This window comes from Prionailurus bengalensis, chromosome A3 (genome assembly GCF_016509475.1).
Source record: "Prionailurus bengalensis isolate Pbe53 chromosome A3, Fcat_Pben_1.1_paternal_pri, whole genome shotgun sequence".
Lineage (NCBI taxonomy): Eukaryota > Metazoa > Chordata > Mammalia > Carnivora > Felidae > Prionailurus > Prionailurus bengalensis.
This window is the reverse complement of record NC_057354.1, coordinates 58,713,966-58,731,692: the sequence shown is the minus strand read 5'-3', so window position 1 is coordinate 58,731,692 and position 17,727 is coordinate 58,713,966. Positions and strand designations below refer to the sequence as shown.

Below are 17,727 nucleotides of genomic sequence, written 5' to 3'. Positions count from 1 at the left end.
GACAGCCACTCACCCTGGTGGAGAATGGAAGGAAAACTATATAGAGATGGCTGGGTCCTTCCAGAAAAACTGTACAGCACTGAGAAGAGGGAGAGGAGGTTGGAGTCAGTCCTGGCTTTAGTACTCATAGGTTCCCAGGAGTGTGCACATCTGAAGAGCTTGCTGAGGTACAGGTTTCCGCGTGGAACACTGAAGCATTTTCTTCCTTGCAGGACAGATACAAACACTAAATGAGATTTTTTTTTTAAGTATGTAAAATGCCTAGCTTGTAGCAAGAGTTAAAGTCCAGGAATTTCTGTAATTAAGTAATTATTTTAGAAATAATTTAAAATAATTGAAATAATTAAATATTTAGTAAAAAATCACTATCAAAATGTCACAAAGTATTGTGACCTGTCATCATGTGCGGGGAAAACATTTACATTTGTGTGTATGTTTTCAAAGGGGAGAGTTTGGTGTGAATGTATGTACACCACAGTCATTATAGGTGGCTCAGGGCCACAGTTTTCTCTGGCCTAGATCCTGCATTCTGAATTTGGGATTTTCTCCCAGGATTCCAGGTTCTGAGAAAGTTGAAGTTCCCAGATATAGCCACCAGGTGGCGGAGCGATTCCTTGCCAGGGTGTAGTGAAAATCCAGGTTTGGAAGCCAGAAGTAGCGTGGGAAGCTCAGATAGGGTCAGCAGTTTATCTGGAAGTGGTCAGGAGGATGCAAGACTTCAGTGAGGGGCAAGAAGGCTAGGGAGGTGAGTCACAGCAGGAGAAGGAATAAAGCAAATGTGTCAGTGAAAGATACCCATGTGACCTGGGGAGGGGCTCTGGCCCAAAGCCCACAGATGATTCATCCATTCTTGCCAAAACATTTGTTGAGCACTTACCGTGAGCCATAAACAGGGTACGGTGTGAAATCAGCCCCCTCAAGTAGGTCACAGGAGGAGTCTGACACATAAACAAATGACTAATATATAATGTGAAAATCACAAGACATGATGCCACCATCTCTTTAACCCTTATGATGAGCCAGGCACTTTATAATTTCCCTACGTTGCATATGAAGAAACTGAGATTCAAGAAATTCACTCGTTTCCCGAATTCACAAAGCTGAAAAACAATGGTTTCAAAGGCTATCTTAGGAGTGCTTTACCCATCATTACTCCTCTACTAAAAGAAGACAAAACAGCCCCGCTCCTTTAAAGCTCACCACTTGAAGTTAGTCTCGGCAAGCGTTGACAATAAGACGGTGGGCACTCCCCAGTGGGCTCAGGTGGCCCTCTTTCCCTCCCCTCTGCTGGCACCGCCCCATCTGCCTACTGTTCATTCACTGTCCAAGGCATCTGTCTCACCCTACCCACCATCTTCTGGTCATCCCAGCTGCCTCTCCCACAGCCACAGCCTGGCCTTGGTCATCACTGACAGCTCAGCTCTAGAGAGCACTAGCTCACACATCTCCCTATTTATAGTGACTCGGCCTTCCCTCGGGTTGGCTTAAGTACAGTTGGCTCCGCAGCTGTGAAAATTGGTAAAAGGAAACCTCATTTAAAATGGCGTGAGGAGGCCAGCAGGGGGAGCTCTAACGCCCTACCACTGGTTGTCAACTGCAGACCCAACAGGAACACTTACCTTGCACGTAGATACTTGAGTTAGCTACGGCTTCAGGGACTTCAGGGTCGAGGAGGGAGGAAGGGTTCTCTCCTCACCTCTCCAACAGCCCAGCCAATGAGAGACTGTCACAACTCAGCCAATGAAAGCCACGGCACTTTGGACTCCCAGTTTACACCTGTGACTATTTCGTTTAAAACAAACCCCCTCCACCCCCACCCCCCCCATTTCTCCCACTCCTCTAAGAAAGACCGGTCCTGTCCTTTGTGTTGTGTTGTGGGTTTGCCTATGATTTTGCCATGGCTTGCTTGTTCCGAGTTGCCATTCTCTATTTCTGAATAAACCCATTTTTGATAGTAAAATAACTGACAGTTTTATTTTTAAGGTTAACACAGCTATTCTTTGCTTCACTGGGTCCCCTTACAGCTAGTCCAGCTTCTCCCTGCATCAGCCTCTCCTGACTTCACTTCCTTCTTTCCCTGGTTTACTTCCCATGACGCCGCATACCAGCCACGTTTAAAGAACACCGGAAGCTCCCCCCTCATCTCGCTCTGTTCCGTGGTGCTGGCTTCTACCCCGCTAACGCCTGTCCTTGCTCAGGACTGCATCCCGCAGCAGTGCTGGGAAACCTTGCAGCAGGGGAGGCTGTTGGGCGAGGAGAAGGGAAGGGGAATAGGACATTTTGAAAGGAGGCGAGGGAGTGCTCATCGCAAGGGTTCAGAGTTCTCTGGGAGGGGAACAAGGGTGTGGGCTCCCAGGGCTGGACTGTGGAGATGTCTGACAGCTGTTTAAGAGAATGGGAAACACCCGAGGGGGATTTGGGCAGCGTGGAGGGCCCAGGTGAGGATGTGGACCCTGGATCTAAGGTGTGACCAATTGTGTGCTTGTGGTTTTCCCTGTTAACACTTGGCTGCAGAGACGGACAGTGAATTTATCCAGGGCAGGGTTTTGACATGTGGTTCCAACAGAAAACAGTGGGGATATTGGGGATACTGGCCGAAGTGCTGGAGAGAATCTACAGACATTACCAGATTACCTGGTTTAAAAACTTGCTTGTTTACTTATTGTTTACAAAACATAAACTTGCTGAGGGCAGGGCCTTGTTCTCCATGCAATCCTACATGTTGTGGTCACCTTCTTGAGTAAGGGAGTCAGACGCTGAGAATAAAGAACCTCAGGGTTCTGGCAGGACAGGAGGCTAAAGGAGAGAGGGTGTGGTTGAAGGTCTGAATGCACGGTTTCAGAGGCGGGTCACTGCAGGAGACTTGCTCAGGGTATGGGGGCCTGAGGTCCAAAGCAGATGGGTGACCAATCCATCTCAGTTTGCCCAGACTTTCTGGACTCCACCACTGAAAGACCTATGTCCTGGAGAACCTTCAATCGTGTGTAAATTGGCCAACTGGTTACTAAATGGAGAACAAGAATATCTCCGGGAAGCCAGAATAGTGGTGGGTGGTCTATGGAAGCTGCAGGATTGATCATTCTTGTGAGCTTGTCATTTTTTGGCACACTCCATGTGGGACTCCTTAGGCATGTTTTCTCAGCTGTGAAAGGGAGCTTTTTCATAGCCCTGAAGTCTGGGAACAACAAGTATGCTAAAAATGGCAAATACTTCTAAGAGTGGCAACACCAAAGTGTGGCTACATCAGCATTTTCAAGTCTGCCAATTAAGTGCATTGTACTTAGAGCCTTAAAAAAATCACATCAACAAAGCTCCCCTGCAGATTCTTTCCTTTCTATAGGAAATTTAACTGCTGATTTATTCTAATAGCATCTATTTTCTTAGAAATCCAGTAATGTCAATTTGCAATATTATATGAAAGGACTGTACATAAATATCATAATTTTATTTAATTGAGCACGAGAATCATGTCAAGAATGAAATAGTCTTTGGTTAAATAGACATATCTAGTGTTGAAAATAGATTTCACACTCCACATGCATCACATAACATAGACAAACCATAGCTTTGTTCTAATTCAAGTTTTATAATTGCTGTTATAGCAATCAAATATGCATCAATAAATTATTCCAGAGAAGTTTTATTTTCAGAACAGAATTTGATGGCTAAATTATTGAAAATGAAATACAGATTTTCTGGAAAAATTGTAGAAATACATTTCAACCAAAGAATAACTCTTTTATAATGAGTCAACATATACAAGGTATACTGAAGCAAGTAACATCAGAATTATACTCTCTGTGTCACCATCATAGATTTGTACAATCACTGTAAATAAACGTGGGGATCAGGATATAGCTATTCACAGAAACAGAAGAAGAATACTTTCCCAGAATATTTAAGAATATTTCAGGAAGATTCATGGAAATATAGTTCTTTGTTATAAATATCAGTGGAGAATCAGTATGTGGAGACTTGGATTCCTATATGCACCTATAGCTTACTCAACATGCTTATGTCAGAAACTTGAAGATATTGTCCCCTTCTAAGTGTCCCATGTAAAACCAATACAGAGATTTGTTGAATTCTTATTAATTTGTATTCAGTGTTAAATTGAATACATTTAGAAAACTTAAATCTATCACTTTCACAAATGCATAGGTTGATGGTTGACAAAAGTAAACTAATGTTGTCTGTTCTGTTAGATTTTGGCACATGGCTCAGTTCTTCATTTCATTGGGGACTAACAAGATGTAGCATAAATGCCTTATTAAGTAAGCTAAGCCATTAATTTTATTTGTATTAGACTTTTTACTCTGAGATAATTGCAGAAATTGTAGATTCACATGCAGTTGTAAGAAATAATACAAAGAGATCCTGTCTGCCTTTTACCCAGCTTCTCCCAATGGTAATATCTTGCAAAACTATACCATATCACAACTAGGATTTTCATACTGGTATAGTCAAGATATAAAATGTTCCATCCCAAGGATCCTGTGTGTTACCCACCTCTCTCCTTCTCCACCCTCCTCCCTAGCAAACTCTAATCTGTTCTCTATTTCTAGAATTTTGCATTTCAAAATGTTGTATACATGGAATTCTACAGTATGTAACCTTGTGGGATTGACTTTTTCACTCAGCATAATACTCTGGAGATTCATCCAAGCTGTTGCTCGTATGAGAAATTATTTTTATTGCTGAGTAGTATTCCATGGCACGGATGTATCATATGTTTCACCAGCCACCCGTTAAAGGACATCTGGTTGTTTACAGTTTTTGAATATTATGAATAAAGCTGCTATGTATATTCATGTACAAGTTTTTGTGTGAACATACGTTTTCACCTCTCTGGGACAAATGCCCAACAGTGCAATTGCTGAGTGGTGTGGCAGCTGCATGTTTAGTTTTATAAGAAACTGCCAAATGGTTTTTCAGAGTGGCTGTTCCATTTTCATTCCCCTCAGCTATATAAGACTGATCCAGTTTCTTTGCATCCTTACTATTATTTGGTGTTGTTACATTTTTAGCAAATTTGATGGGTGCTTAGTGGTATCTCACTGCGGTTTTAATTTGCAGTTCCCTAATGATTAGTGATATTGAGTATCTTTTCATGAGCTTATTTGCCATTTGTACATCCTCTTCAGTGAAAAGTCTGTATATGTTCTCCATTTTTTAATTGGACTTTTTAAAAACACTGTTGAGTTTTTGTGAGTTCTCCATATATTCTAGATACCAGTCCTTTGTTGGAAATGACTTGCAAATATTTTTCTCTCAGTCTGTATATAGCCTGTCTTTTCATTCCCTTAACATGGTCTTTTTCAGAGCAAAAGTTTAAAATTTTGATGTAGTGCAATTTATCCAACTTTCCTTTATGGATTATGCTTTTTGGTGTGAAAATACTCTTTGCTTAACCCTAGGTCCCTATGATTTTCTACTTTTAAAAAAAATTTTATAGTTTTACATTTTATGTTTAGAATTATGATCCATTTTGAGTTAATTTTTATACAAGGTGTGACAGGTAGGTTGAGGTGATTTGCCTGTGGATATCCCATTGCTCTAACACATTTATTGAAAAGACTATTCTCCCTCCATTGAAGAGGGAGTATACCCAACTGAGTATATTTGTGTGGATCTATTTCTAGATTTTCTATCCTGTTCTATTGATGTATGTGTCTGTGCCTCCATCAATAAATACCATACTATCTTGATTACTATAGCTACATAATAAGTTTTTATATTGAATAGAGTGATTTCTCCTACTTATTTTTCTTTTACAAGATTGTTTTAGTTATTCCAAGGCCTATGTCTTGGAACTCTTAGAATAAACTTGAATATGTCTACAAACTTTGCTGAGATTTTGATAGAAATTGGATTAAATCTATAGATAAATATGGGGAGAACTGACATCCTTGCTATTTTGTGTCTCCCAATCCATGAACATGGTATATCTCTTCATTTATTTAGATCTTTGATTTCTTTCATTACTATCTTTTAATTTTCAGCATTTAGATCTTATACATGTTTTGATAAATTTATACCTAAGTATTTACTTTCTTCAGAGTGATTATAAATGATATTATGCTTTTAATTTTTGTTTCCACTTTGTTCATCTTTAATATTTAGAAATATGATTATATTTTGTGTGCTGATCTCATATCCTGAAATCTTGCTGAACCCACAAGTTCTTTCTTTTCTTTTCTTTTTAACAGATTCTTTGGAATTTTCTATCATGTCATATGTAAACAGAGATATTTTTATTTCTTTCTTTCCAATCATATGCATTTAATTTCTTTTTCTTGCTTTAATGCCATGTGTAGAACTTCTGGTACAGCCTTAAACATTTTTATCAGTGTAAATGTCTGGAGATTTGCTAAAATGCACTGGCCTGAATGAGGCCCATCATTCTCAAACAAGTGCATTTTCAACACTTTTTTTTTTTCAACACTTTTCTTATCATCCAACCTGTCTAGGGTTCATTTCCTATAATTTGGATAAATAACTGATAACATTCACCAGTGGTTATAAATGGCACCCACACTGCAAAGTCCCTTGAAGCAACAGAGAGGCCTTTAATGAGCTAAGTGGAAACTGCTTATAAAAGCAAACTTAGCATAGGAATATTATTCATAAGACAGAACCAGGAGGTAGTGATGCTCAAAGAATTAAGGTGTGAGGTTGACTTATGGAGTATGTGGTATGTCCTTCCAGTTGTCCCCTCTTACCTCTAAATTGGTGATAGCAGTAATTTTAAACTCAGAAGTATGAAATACCATCAAAATTACCTTATTCTTATATATTAGAAATTGCTATTGTTAGGAACTCTTCTGAGAATTGACTTTTGACAAATAAAGACTTCTGTGCATCTTACTATGCTTTTAGTAAAAGGCACTTAAAAATATTTTGACGTCTCAAACTCTGTTCATGTCTTAATTTTTTAAACAAAAATATGATCATTAATAACATTTTTACTTATTTTAAAAATGTATATTTCCTATATATAGTGTTGCGTTTTTATGTTATACGATGTACCTAACCCACCAGAGAGGGTTTATGGCCATTATGAAAAGACAGAAAATGGGGTACTGCTTGATGCTTTATAGACTTCAATATAAGAGGTCTTGGATATATACACATAGGTCCTTAGAGGCCTTAGATGTGTACTCAGGTACAATGTAGTTTCTTGAAAAACCAGGAGCTCCTGCACATAATTTGTAGAAACATTTTAAATCTGTAGTAACAACCAAATTTCAGAGATGAATTTTTGTTTGTTTTGGTACTTAACAGTGACAAATCATCACAGGCAGACTAGTCATCACTTTACTGATTTTGCCGATTCAATGAGTACCTGTGCATTTCAGTAACTCTCTTGTCTTTTTCTCAAGATTGGAAATGATCTAAGTACCACTCTATCCATTGTGCGCAGTGAGTTCTGGAGTCAGGTCTTGGGGCATGGACCTAGCCTCTCTGAGCCTCAGTTTTCTCATCTGTAAGTAGCAATGATGATGTGAATCTCACTGGTTATAAGGCTTAAATGAGATGATCTTGCCAAGGGCCTGGTCTAAAGCTGGGCAGGGAGTGTGCCTTCAATTACTGACTTCTTTGCTTCCTCTTCTTACACTTTGTCCTGTTTCCTTCCCCTCTTCAGCCTCTCCCCTCTCCTCTCCACATACCACAGAATGAGACACTTCTTATTTTGGATGCCACACCTCATGCCTGAGAGAAGGGAACCCTCTGTCAGAAGCACTAGCAGTGGGGGTCTGGAGAGCTTGTTGCTGAGGCTGTCCCACCTCATTAGTGTATTCCCATGGCCTGCCTACACAGATGGGCTGCACACAAGACTCTGTGTTCTTATGCCATTTTCATGTTACAGCGCCACCAAAGCTTCATAAGTAACCGATACATTCTAGCAAATGTGACTTCATAGCGCACCTGCAGTTCAGTACATGGCGATGGATAATCCGGAGACAAACAGTCCTGCATGCTCACCCCAAACTCAAGACTGACCGTGTGATGCACTTAGTTTCTTCATGGTTGCAGTGAGTTTCGAATCAAGACTGCTTTGGGCACAGCAAGCAACAAAAGCACTCTCACAATACAGTGCAATCACATTGCACATACCTCTTTTTTTTTTTTTTTTTTTTTTTTGTCCTAAGGAATGGAACGGCAACTGTCTCAACATGTCACTTTGACAACCAACAATGTTTCTCAAGTCGGTGAGACGGGTGTGAATACGATATGAACAAAGGCTATATATGTGAGTACCTGTGTGGATTGGGAGTTTGCAAATGACCACTTTAATATCCAGTCTGGCACAGGGTTCCCTGGCCACCCTCTCTCGTTCTGCTGTGAGGATGACAGGGCTGCTGCGAACCCTGGCCACGAAGAGTCAGCGGTCAGTCGCCGTTGGCAGCAGCACTTAAAAGATTTTCATTTCACGCAAACACCGAGCGCTTTCCTCTTACTGCATCAGGCCTTTCTTGGAACTGCCTTGAAGTATTCCTCCCTTGAAATGTCGGATACTCCACCATACCATTTCTGAAGCCAGATATGTTCTATCTTCATCTTCATAAAGAACCATTCATACTGACGAGGCCACTTCCTCAGAACTGGGTGTCTGCAGAAATAAAGGAGAGGTCACGACACAGCTGCTCTTAGCAGGGGGTGTCCCTCCCAGGGCACTGCTCCAGAGTCGGCGTATCACTGGGCAGGTCATCCAGCCCTTCAGACTCCAGGCCTCATTTGGGCTGAAGCCAGAGGCGGATGCCAGGGAGCCAAGGATGGGGACTGGGGCAGCCTTAGGAAGGCAGGAAACTGCCATCTCCACAGAGGGGCAGCCCAGTCTTGCACCAGGCTCCTTTGTTCTGATCCCTGGCGGGCTGCTGATGAGCTGTGGTGCTTCATGGGCTGTTTGCCCTCTCAAACCCCGGTCTCCTCACCGTCAGGGGGCCGACAGTGACGGTGCTCTGATTGTGGGGCTGCGGGGGGAACAAACAACTCTGCACACATAAAGCACCTGCACAGAGCAAGTGCTCAGTGAATGCCGGTTGCTGTTATCAGGAAACATAAAGAAAGGCGTTATGCATCTCTGTCTCTGTGAGACGTCAAAAGAATTGCGGGCCTCCGAAACAAATCTGCTCAGGGGGAGATTTCCATTCCTGCAGCAGGCTTACAAGTGTTGAACCAAGTTGAGAGTCAGACAGAGTGGACAGGGAACATCACATTCCACCTTCTGCTTACTGACTTGCTTTCTCTCTCACGTGTAACCCTAAACACAGGCACTGTCAGTACAAAGGCCTGACGTGGGGCTTGAACCTACGAACCGTGAGATCATGACCTGAGCTGAAGTCAGACACTTAACTGACTGAGCCACCCAGGTGCCCCAGCCCACTTCTTTTAAACTTCATAAAAATTGGGGGACCTGGGTGGCTCAGCCGGTTAAGTGTCCGACTCCTGATTTCAGCTCAGGTCATGATCTCATGGTCGTGAGATCAAGCCCCATGTCTGGCCCCGCGCTGGAGCCTGCTTTGGATTCTCTCTCTCTCTCTGCCCCTCCCCCACTGGCATGTGTGTGTTCTCTCTCTCAAAACACATCAATAAACATGAAAAAAAATAAACTTCATAAAAATAAAAATTTTACTCATATCTAAAAATGTTATAAAAATTCGAAGACCAAGTGCAGACTGGGAAGAACATTTGCAACAATGCAGATGCAATAATAGGCTGATGACCTTTTATAAAAAATATTATTTTGAAATAACTGTAAACTCACAGAGAAGTTGAAAAGTACAGTACAATGAACTATTTCTTCCCCCCTAAACGATTTGGAAATAAGTTGGAAATAAGCTGATGTGATGCCCCAATACTCCAAATACTTGTGCAGCCAAGATGATAAAAGGTTGTTGTTATTGTTATTTTAAGCAAACGCGTTTTGTACTTGCAGCCAGAACACATTTTGGCACCTGCAACTATAACAAATCCCAGGGGGCACTGGTTTTGCATCCAGGCAGTGAGTGGCAGGGGGAGGGACCTGGAGGAGACTGACAGCAGGGGTTTAAAAGAAGGTAAAGATAAAGTTAGTGGAAGCAGGAGGTAAAGGCACCCTTGTAACATGGTGGTGGAAAATTCAGCAACACTGTGCCTACAGAAAGTTCGGAATGAATTTAATGAACCCAATGGTCTCCCTAGGGTTTTGACCTAGTCTCACTGTCTATCATAACATGAAAGAGGAGGGTTTAGAAGGAAAGAGGACAGCTGGGCCGGGGAGTCTGGGTGGCTCAGTCAGTAAAGCGTCTGACCAGCTCAGGTCATGATCATGGGGTTCATGAGTTCAAGCCCCACATCAGGCTCTCTGCTATCCGCACAGGGCCAGCTTTAGATCCTCTGTTCCCCTCGCTCCCTGCCCCTCCCCCTCTCTAGAAAACAAATAAACATTAAAAAAAGAGGACAGTGAAGTTAAAAAATAAATCACACACACACACACACACACACACACACACACACACACCCCTATGCTCTTTTCTCAATCTATGTACTGAAAACCACGCGTTCATGTTGATATATCCAATCGCAATCCAGTTCCAGAGTTCACTCTCATTTTCTCCGTTTACGCGTAAAAAACCCCTTCCTGTGGTGTGAGAAACCAGGCTTCCTCTGTCCTTACCGTGTTTACTTATTTGATGGTTCCCCTGTATGTAAAATCTTTCCACCTCCTTTGGGGTGTGGGTAGCTCCTGCAGCTTACAATTTGCTTTCGTCTTACTCTTCCACTAACTAACACGAAGTGTGAATCTGCCTGTTTTCATTGCCTGTGCCTCTGGGAAGACACACACTGCTCCTAGCCCTGGCTCCACCCTTCCACTCCCTGCTGCCCTCCCTGCACAGACACCCTCCTGACCCATGGGAGACCACCCCTCCAAGCAGGCACCCTCCTTACCTTTCACGAGCTCTGGGCCTCCCTCCTCCTGCTAACTGGTCTGCCCTCTGGCACATTTTGATCCCTACAGCGGTGATTTTTAAACTTTAGTAGAAATGCTAATTTCCTGGGACCTGCTTTTAAAATTTAGATTGAGTCTTACATCCAGAGAATCTGATTCAGTTAAGCAAGTCAGGGCAGGAGGGTGGGGCAGAAAGCCTGTCTATGCAAGAATCCTCAGTGGGTCAGATGTAGGTGTGAGAGGACCACACTGAGAAGGGTGCTTTCACTTCTGGATGTACGAAAATGTCCGTTTTCTGGACTTCTCTACAAAGCCTCAATTATTTACTTCCATTTTTTTAAATTTTTTAATGTTTATTTATTTTTTGAGAGAGACAGCAAGCCAGGGAGGGGCAGAGAGAGACAGGGAGAGAGAGAATCCCAAGCAGGCTCCACACTGTCAGCACAGAGACAGACACAGGGATCGAACTCATGAACCATGAAATCATGACCTGAGCCAAAACCAAGAGTTGGATGTTAACTGACTGAGCCACCCAGGGGCCCCTGGTTATTTCCATATCAAGGCAGGGCGTTGTAGAGGGTTGCAAGTGCGCAGGGAAGAACACCTGGAATCCCTCAGTGTGGGGTGCTGTCTAAAGGCAGGGTGAGGCCACAGGAAGACGCTCTGCCTGGCCTCTGCTGTCACCTGCATGCAGCATGTTGCTGATATCACAGCTCAGACCTTCACTATCACTGCCTCAGAGGCATCACATGGCACAGTCCTGACTTCCGCTTTTTATTACGGTGTATTTCTGGACAAACCAAACTTCAAAGCATATACAAACCTTGAAAACATGGCTTGCTTGGCAAATTCTACTTCTTCTGGAGACACTGCAGTCATCTGGCCAGTGAGCGTCAACCGGGCACATCGGGGGTCTTCCGGGTCGACGATATTTTTTCTGCATTCAAAGAATGTTTTTCACTTATTAAAATGATGATAGAACATAAGCCTGAAATACCAAGAATTTTATTAAAAATTAAAAAGAGCAGTCACATGGCTCGGTCTATCATTGAAGTTTTTACACTATCTATAATTACTTTAAAATACTTTGGCACACTGGGTGCCTGGGTGGCTCAGTTGGTTAAGTGTCTGACTCTGGATTTCAGCTCAGGTCATGATCTCACCTTCCGTAAGATCGATCCCCACGTCAGGCTCTGTGCTGACTGTGAAGATCCTGCTTGGGATTCTCTCTCTCCCTCTCTTCCTGCCTCTCCCACCCACTTTCTCAAAATAAATAATAAATGAACAGTAAAAACATACTTTGGCACTGGCTGTGTGAGAGGTGTGTTTGGGTAAGTGAGACATCAGCCTGCACCCTGGGGGGTGCATCTAGTCAAGGGTGCAATTCTGCAAGACCCCGGTTGGGAGCCACTGTCCGGAATCCTGTTGCTACTCTGCACAACCTTAGGGGTACCACTCAAAGACAATAGGAGTTGTGCTCCAGAAGTAAGGCAATACATCTGCCTGGATTCAGCAGTGACTGAGGTGAAGGTTTTCTGACATCACAATCAGAATGTGGAGGGTCCTCCTTCAGCGTAAGGGATGTTGGAAATAATGAGAAGGTTAGCGTGACTGTATTTGTAACTGCCTGCTAATAAGTGTTTCCATGGTGACAGAATTCTTCTAAGACTTGGCTTTCATTGAAAGAGTCACCTGGCAGTGAGGATGTACTTTGTATTCTGGATATCACTCTTTCTCCAGGTGAATATAATTCTAAGATAAATATAATATGATATGATATGATACAATATAATTCTCCTAATTAGTAATTCTCCTAACTAGGGTTGCCAGCTAAAATACTGCATGACACATAGTCATGTGAGAATAGTTGTTTACCTGAAATTTAATTTTTAAAAAAATTTTTAATGTTTATTTATTTTTGAAGGAGAAATAGAGCATGAGTGGGAGGGGCAGAGAGAGAGGGAGACACAAAATCTGAAGCAGGCTCCAGGCTCTGAGCTGTCAGCACAGAGCCCAATGTGGGGCTCGAATTCATAAGCCGTGAGATCATGACCTGAGCTGAAGTCGGTCGCTTAACCAACTGAACCACCCAGGCGCCCCTGAAATTTAATTTTTTACAGCTTTATTGATATATGTATATATATAATTCACCCTTTTAAAGTGCACCGTTGAGGGTTTTCAGAATATTCAGAGTTGGGCATCCATCACCATTATCTAATTCTAGAACATTTTCATCACCTATCCACTACACCCTTTGCCCATTAGCAATGATTCCTCATTCCTGACCCTGTACCACATCCTGAGCAACCGCTGATCTACACTCCATCTCTAGAGTTGCCTGTTTTGCCCACACTGATGGAATCATACCGTATGTGGGCTTTTGTGACTATCTTCTTTCATTTGGCATAGTGACTTCAAGGTTCATCCATGTTTTAACCTGTATTGGCACTGCATTGTTTTTATTGCTGAATATTACTTTATTGTATGGACAGACCACACTGTGTTTACCAGTTCATCAGTTGATGGGCATTTGGGTTGTTCCCATTACAAATAATGCTGCTATGAACATGTACGCACATGCTTTTGAGTGGACGTGGTTTTTAGAGGCGGAACTGTCAGAAAGGGAATTGACGGATCCTACGGCAACTCTACGTTTAAACTTTTGAGGAACAGCCAGCCTGTTTTCCAAAGCAGCTGCACTAATTTACATTCCCACCAGCACTGTACGAAGTGAATTCCTTCATATCTTTGAGGGCACTTGTTTAGTCTGTCCTTTTCATTCTAGCTGTCTTAGTGAGTGTGAAGTGATCTCACTGTGGTTTTTATTTGCATTTCCCTGATGGCTAGTATTGACTATCTTTTCATGTGCTTACTGGCTGTATGTATACCTTTGCAGAAATGTCTATTCAAATCCTTTGTCCATTTAAAATTGGGTTCTTTTCCTTTTTATTATTGAGTTGTGAGAGTTCTTTGTATATTCTGAATACAAATCCCTTTCCAATATGTGACTTAAACGTATTTTGTTTTTCATTTTCTTGATACTGTTCTTTGTATTATTTTTATGATTATTTTTGTTTTAGAGAAAGAAGGAGAGAGTAAGAAGGAGAGAGTAAGAAGGAGGGGAGAGGGGCAGAGGGAGACAGAGAGAATCTTAAGCAGACTCCATGCTCAGTGTGGAGCCTGATTGGGGCTCGATCCCATGACTCTGGGGTTATGACCTAAGACGAAATCAAGAGTTGGATGCTTAACTGACTGAGCCACCCAGGAGCCCCTTGATGGTGTTCTTTGATGCACAAATTTTTTTTTTTTAATTTTCATCAAGTCCAAATAACTTATTTTTCTTCTGTTTCCATTTATGATTTTTTTAAAGCTCCTAGCAACCTAGGGCAAAGGATATTTATCAAAATCCTACCCATATGTTATGTTATATCTCATAGAACAAGACAGCATTCATATTATTAGATATTGTGGTTTTTGTAGTAATACAAGAAATAGAAATATGTATAAAGATTGAGAAATAATAAGCATACTTGTAGTTATTTGCAAATGACATGACTGTATAGAGACGAAAATGCAAAAGAATCCACACTCAGAATATTAGTATTAAGAACAAGCTCAGCAAGATTGTTGAATTCAAGAACAATAAACAACTGCATTGCTACTTATAAGAAAAAAACTATTTTTGAAGTACATTAAAAAAATTTTTTTTAACGTTTATTTATTTTTGAGACAGAGAGAGACAGAGCATGAACAGGGGAGGGTCAGAGAGAGAGGGAGACACAGAATCTGAAACAGGCTCCAGGCTCTGAGCTGTCAGCACAGAGCCCGACATGGGGCTCGAACTCACGGACCGTGAGATCATGACCTGAGCCGAAGTCGGATGCTTAACCGACCAAGCCACCCAGGCGCCCCTGAAGTACATTTTATATACTAAAAGGTATATAGATGGTAACTAAACCTATAAAATACCTGGGGATAAATTTAACCCAAAAATGTGTAATACCTTGGTGGAAAAAATTATGACTTTACTGAAATACATAAATGGCCTAAGTAAAGAGAGGGTTGGTTATACCAAATACATGAATGGGAAAACCCAATTTAAAGGAGATGAATTTCTAGAGACGCTATAATTTCAGTTCCAATTCTGATATATATATTTTTAATAAAACAAAACAAGCTGAATCTAAACTTCACATGGAATAACAAAAGTCTGAGAATAGTCAAAACCACTATAAGGAAGAACAACATGGTGGGAGCGCTTCCTCTACAGATAACCCTAACATAAAACCATATTAATTAAGGCAGTGGGTATTGGTACAAGGACAGACCAAGGGAACAGACTGGAAGACCCAGAAGCAGACCCATGCTTATATGTTATTTCACATAAAACAAAGACTGAATTAGAAATTAGCAGGTAAAGTTCTAATTATTCAATAAGTGGTGCTGAAAAAAAAAGGTTGTCTGGAAAAAATCTAAAAATATCAGACCACGTATAAGTAAATTCTAAATTGAATTAATGATTTAAATGTATAAAGCAAAGCCCTAATACTTTCAGGATAAAATATTTATGACTTCAGGGTTGGAAAGAATTTCTTAAAGATGACACAAAATGCTCAAACCACAAAGGTAGATGAATGTGACTTATTAAAATTAAATCTTTCTTCAATAAAAGATTTCATAAGTTAGCTATGGGTGAAGTCTATTCATTACCACTATGATTTCTTATTCTATCAGTGAGTGTGGTAAGTGGAATTCTGGGATGGCCTCCATCATCTCCACCCCTAGTACTCTGCCCTGTACAATCCCTTGTCCTTGAATGTGGGCAGGAGCTGGGACTTTCCTCTAGCCAAGAGAATATGGCAAAAGTGAAGCGCTGGTAATCCCATGCTTATAAGATATCACAGCCAGTGAGATAGACTTAGAGACTGTGGGAGAGAGAGAGAGAGAGAGACTGTCTTACCCGTGGGAGACACCCTTCTATTGGCCTTTAACAGGTAAGCTGTTGTAAGGTGACCTGCCTTGGCTGTGGAGAGAATGGGCGGTGGCTTCTAGGAGCTGTGGACTCAGTCCTACAACCACAGGGAACTGAACTGTTCCACAAGGAACAACACTCACAGGTGCTAGAAAGAGGACCAGAGCTCCAGAAAGGTTGCGGCCCCACTGACATCTTTCAGCTTCAGAAGATTCTGAGCAGAGGACCCAGTTCAGCCAAGTCCAGAATCCTCACCCACAGAAACTGATATAACAAGTGTGTGCTACTTCAAGTCTCTACGTTTGTGTCAATTTGTTACACAGCACAGAAAATGAATACAGTGGGTGTGCTGAAACTATAATTTTTAACTGACAATTTTTTTTCAGTTACATTGTTAGTTACTGATTTCCAACCTACATTTTGGTCAGAAAGTTATCCATATGGTATCTATTGTTTGATGTTTGTTAAAATCAGCCTTAGAGCCTCATGGTCAATTGCTGTGCGCCTGAATAGGATGGACATTCTTTAACTGTTCGGTGCAAGGTTCTACAAATTACCATCACAGCAAGCTTAAGTGTCTTCAAATCTCTTACCTCATTGCTATTTTTGTTTTTGTTTTCTTACTCTATTGATTATTAAAGGATGTGTTAAATATTTTCTGGACTTAATTTCTGGATATCTATCCTTCACACACACACACACACACACACACACACACACACACACTTTTCTTCCTCCCAAAGTAGTTCTATCATAATTTTTACTCTATTCATACAAATATTGTGTTTGCAGTGACACAGTGTTTACTAAGCCATGTAGTACACTATGAATAAACTTCCTTTTTATACAACCTTTCGTTTTCATTTGGAATTAGTTAATAACTTCCCCTTTATCTTTCTTTTATTTTTTTTCCTTTTGCTTAGTAGTTTTCTATGAACCTACCATTTATTCATTCCCAAACTTTTCTTTTTAGCATGATCAAATATAAGACATATTCCATCATATTCAAAAGAACTGAAAACGTAAGTTCATATAAAAACTCGTACATCATTGTTGATAGTAGCAGCATTTATAACAACTCCAAAGTAGAAATAACCTGAATGGCACAAAAATAGACAGAATGTGGGATAGCTATTCAATGGCATATTGCTCAGCTATAAAAAGGAATGAACTACTGGGGTGCCTGGCTGGCTCAGTTGCTGGAGTGTGCAACTCTTGATCTCAGGGTTGTAAGTTTGAGCCCCACACTGGGTGTAGAGATTAGTTTAAAAAACACTTTGGGGCATCTGGGTGGCTCAGCTGGTTGAATGCTTGACTCTTGGTTTCGGCTGGAGTCATGATCTCACAGTTTGTGGGATCAAGCCTAGCGTTGGTCTCTGGAGACTGCTCAGGATTCTCTCTCCCCCCCTCTCTCTCTGCTTCTCCTCCACTCACACACACACACTCTCTCTCAAAATAAATAAAAAAAATAAACTTAAACAAATTTATAAAATGTATATGTTCTCTCACTGCTGAAAAAAATGAATGAAGTACTGATAGCATGGATAAACTCTGAAGATACTTCAAGGTGTGTGTGTGTAAAATTTATATGTATATATATGCAGCATATGCAAATTCATAGAGGCAGAAAGATTAGTGGCTGTAAGGGCTGGGAAGAAGAGGAAACAGGAAGAGAAAGCTAAGCTAATGTGCATGGTGCTTATCTGGAGGGAAATAAAAATATTCTCAAATTAGATAGTGGTGACAGATAGATGCAAAACGTTGTCAATATTCTAAATGTCAGTGAACTTCACACTTTAAAAGGTTGAATTTTATGGTATGT

General features: G+C 41.2%; 1 protein-coding gene across 1 annotated transcript in view; it reads right to left on the bottom strand.

Annotated features, from left to right (window-relative positions):
• Positions 1-3,424: 3,424 nt before the first annotated feature.
• CREG2 (cellular repressor of E1A stimulated genes 2) overlaps positions 3,425-17,727 on the bottom strand; it is a 36,554-nt gene continuing 22,251 nt past the window's right edge. The window contains exons 3-4 of the mRNA XM_043603132.1: positions 11,757-11,870; positions 3,425-8,614 (exon numbers count right to left, since the gene is read on the bottom strand). Coding sequence (XP_043459067.1) covers positions 8,467-8,614; positions 11,757-11,870 — 262 coding nt within the window. The 3' untranslated portion in view covers positions 3,425-8,466. The remainder of the gene's footprint in view (positions 8,615-11,756; positions 11,871-17,727) is intronic.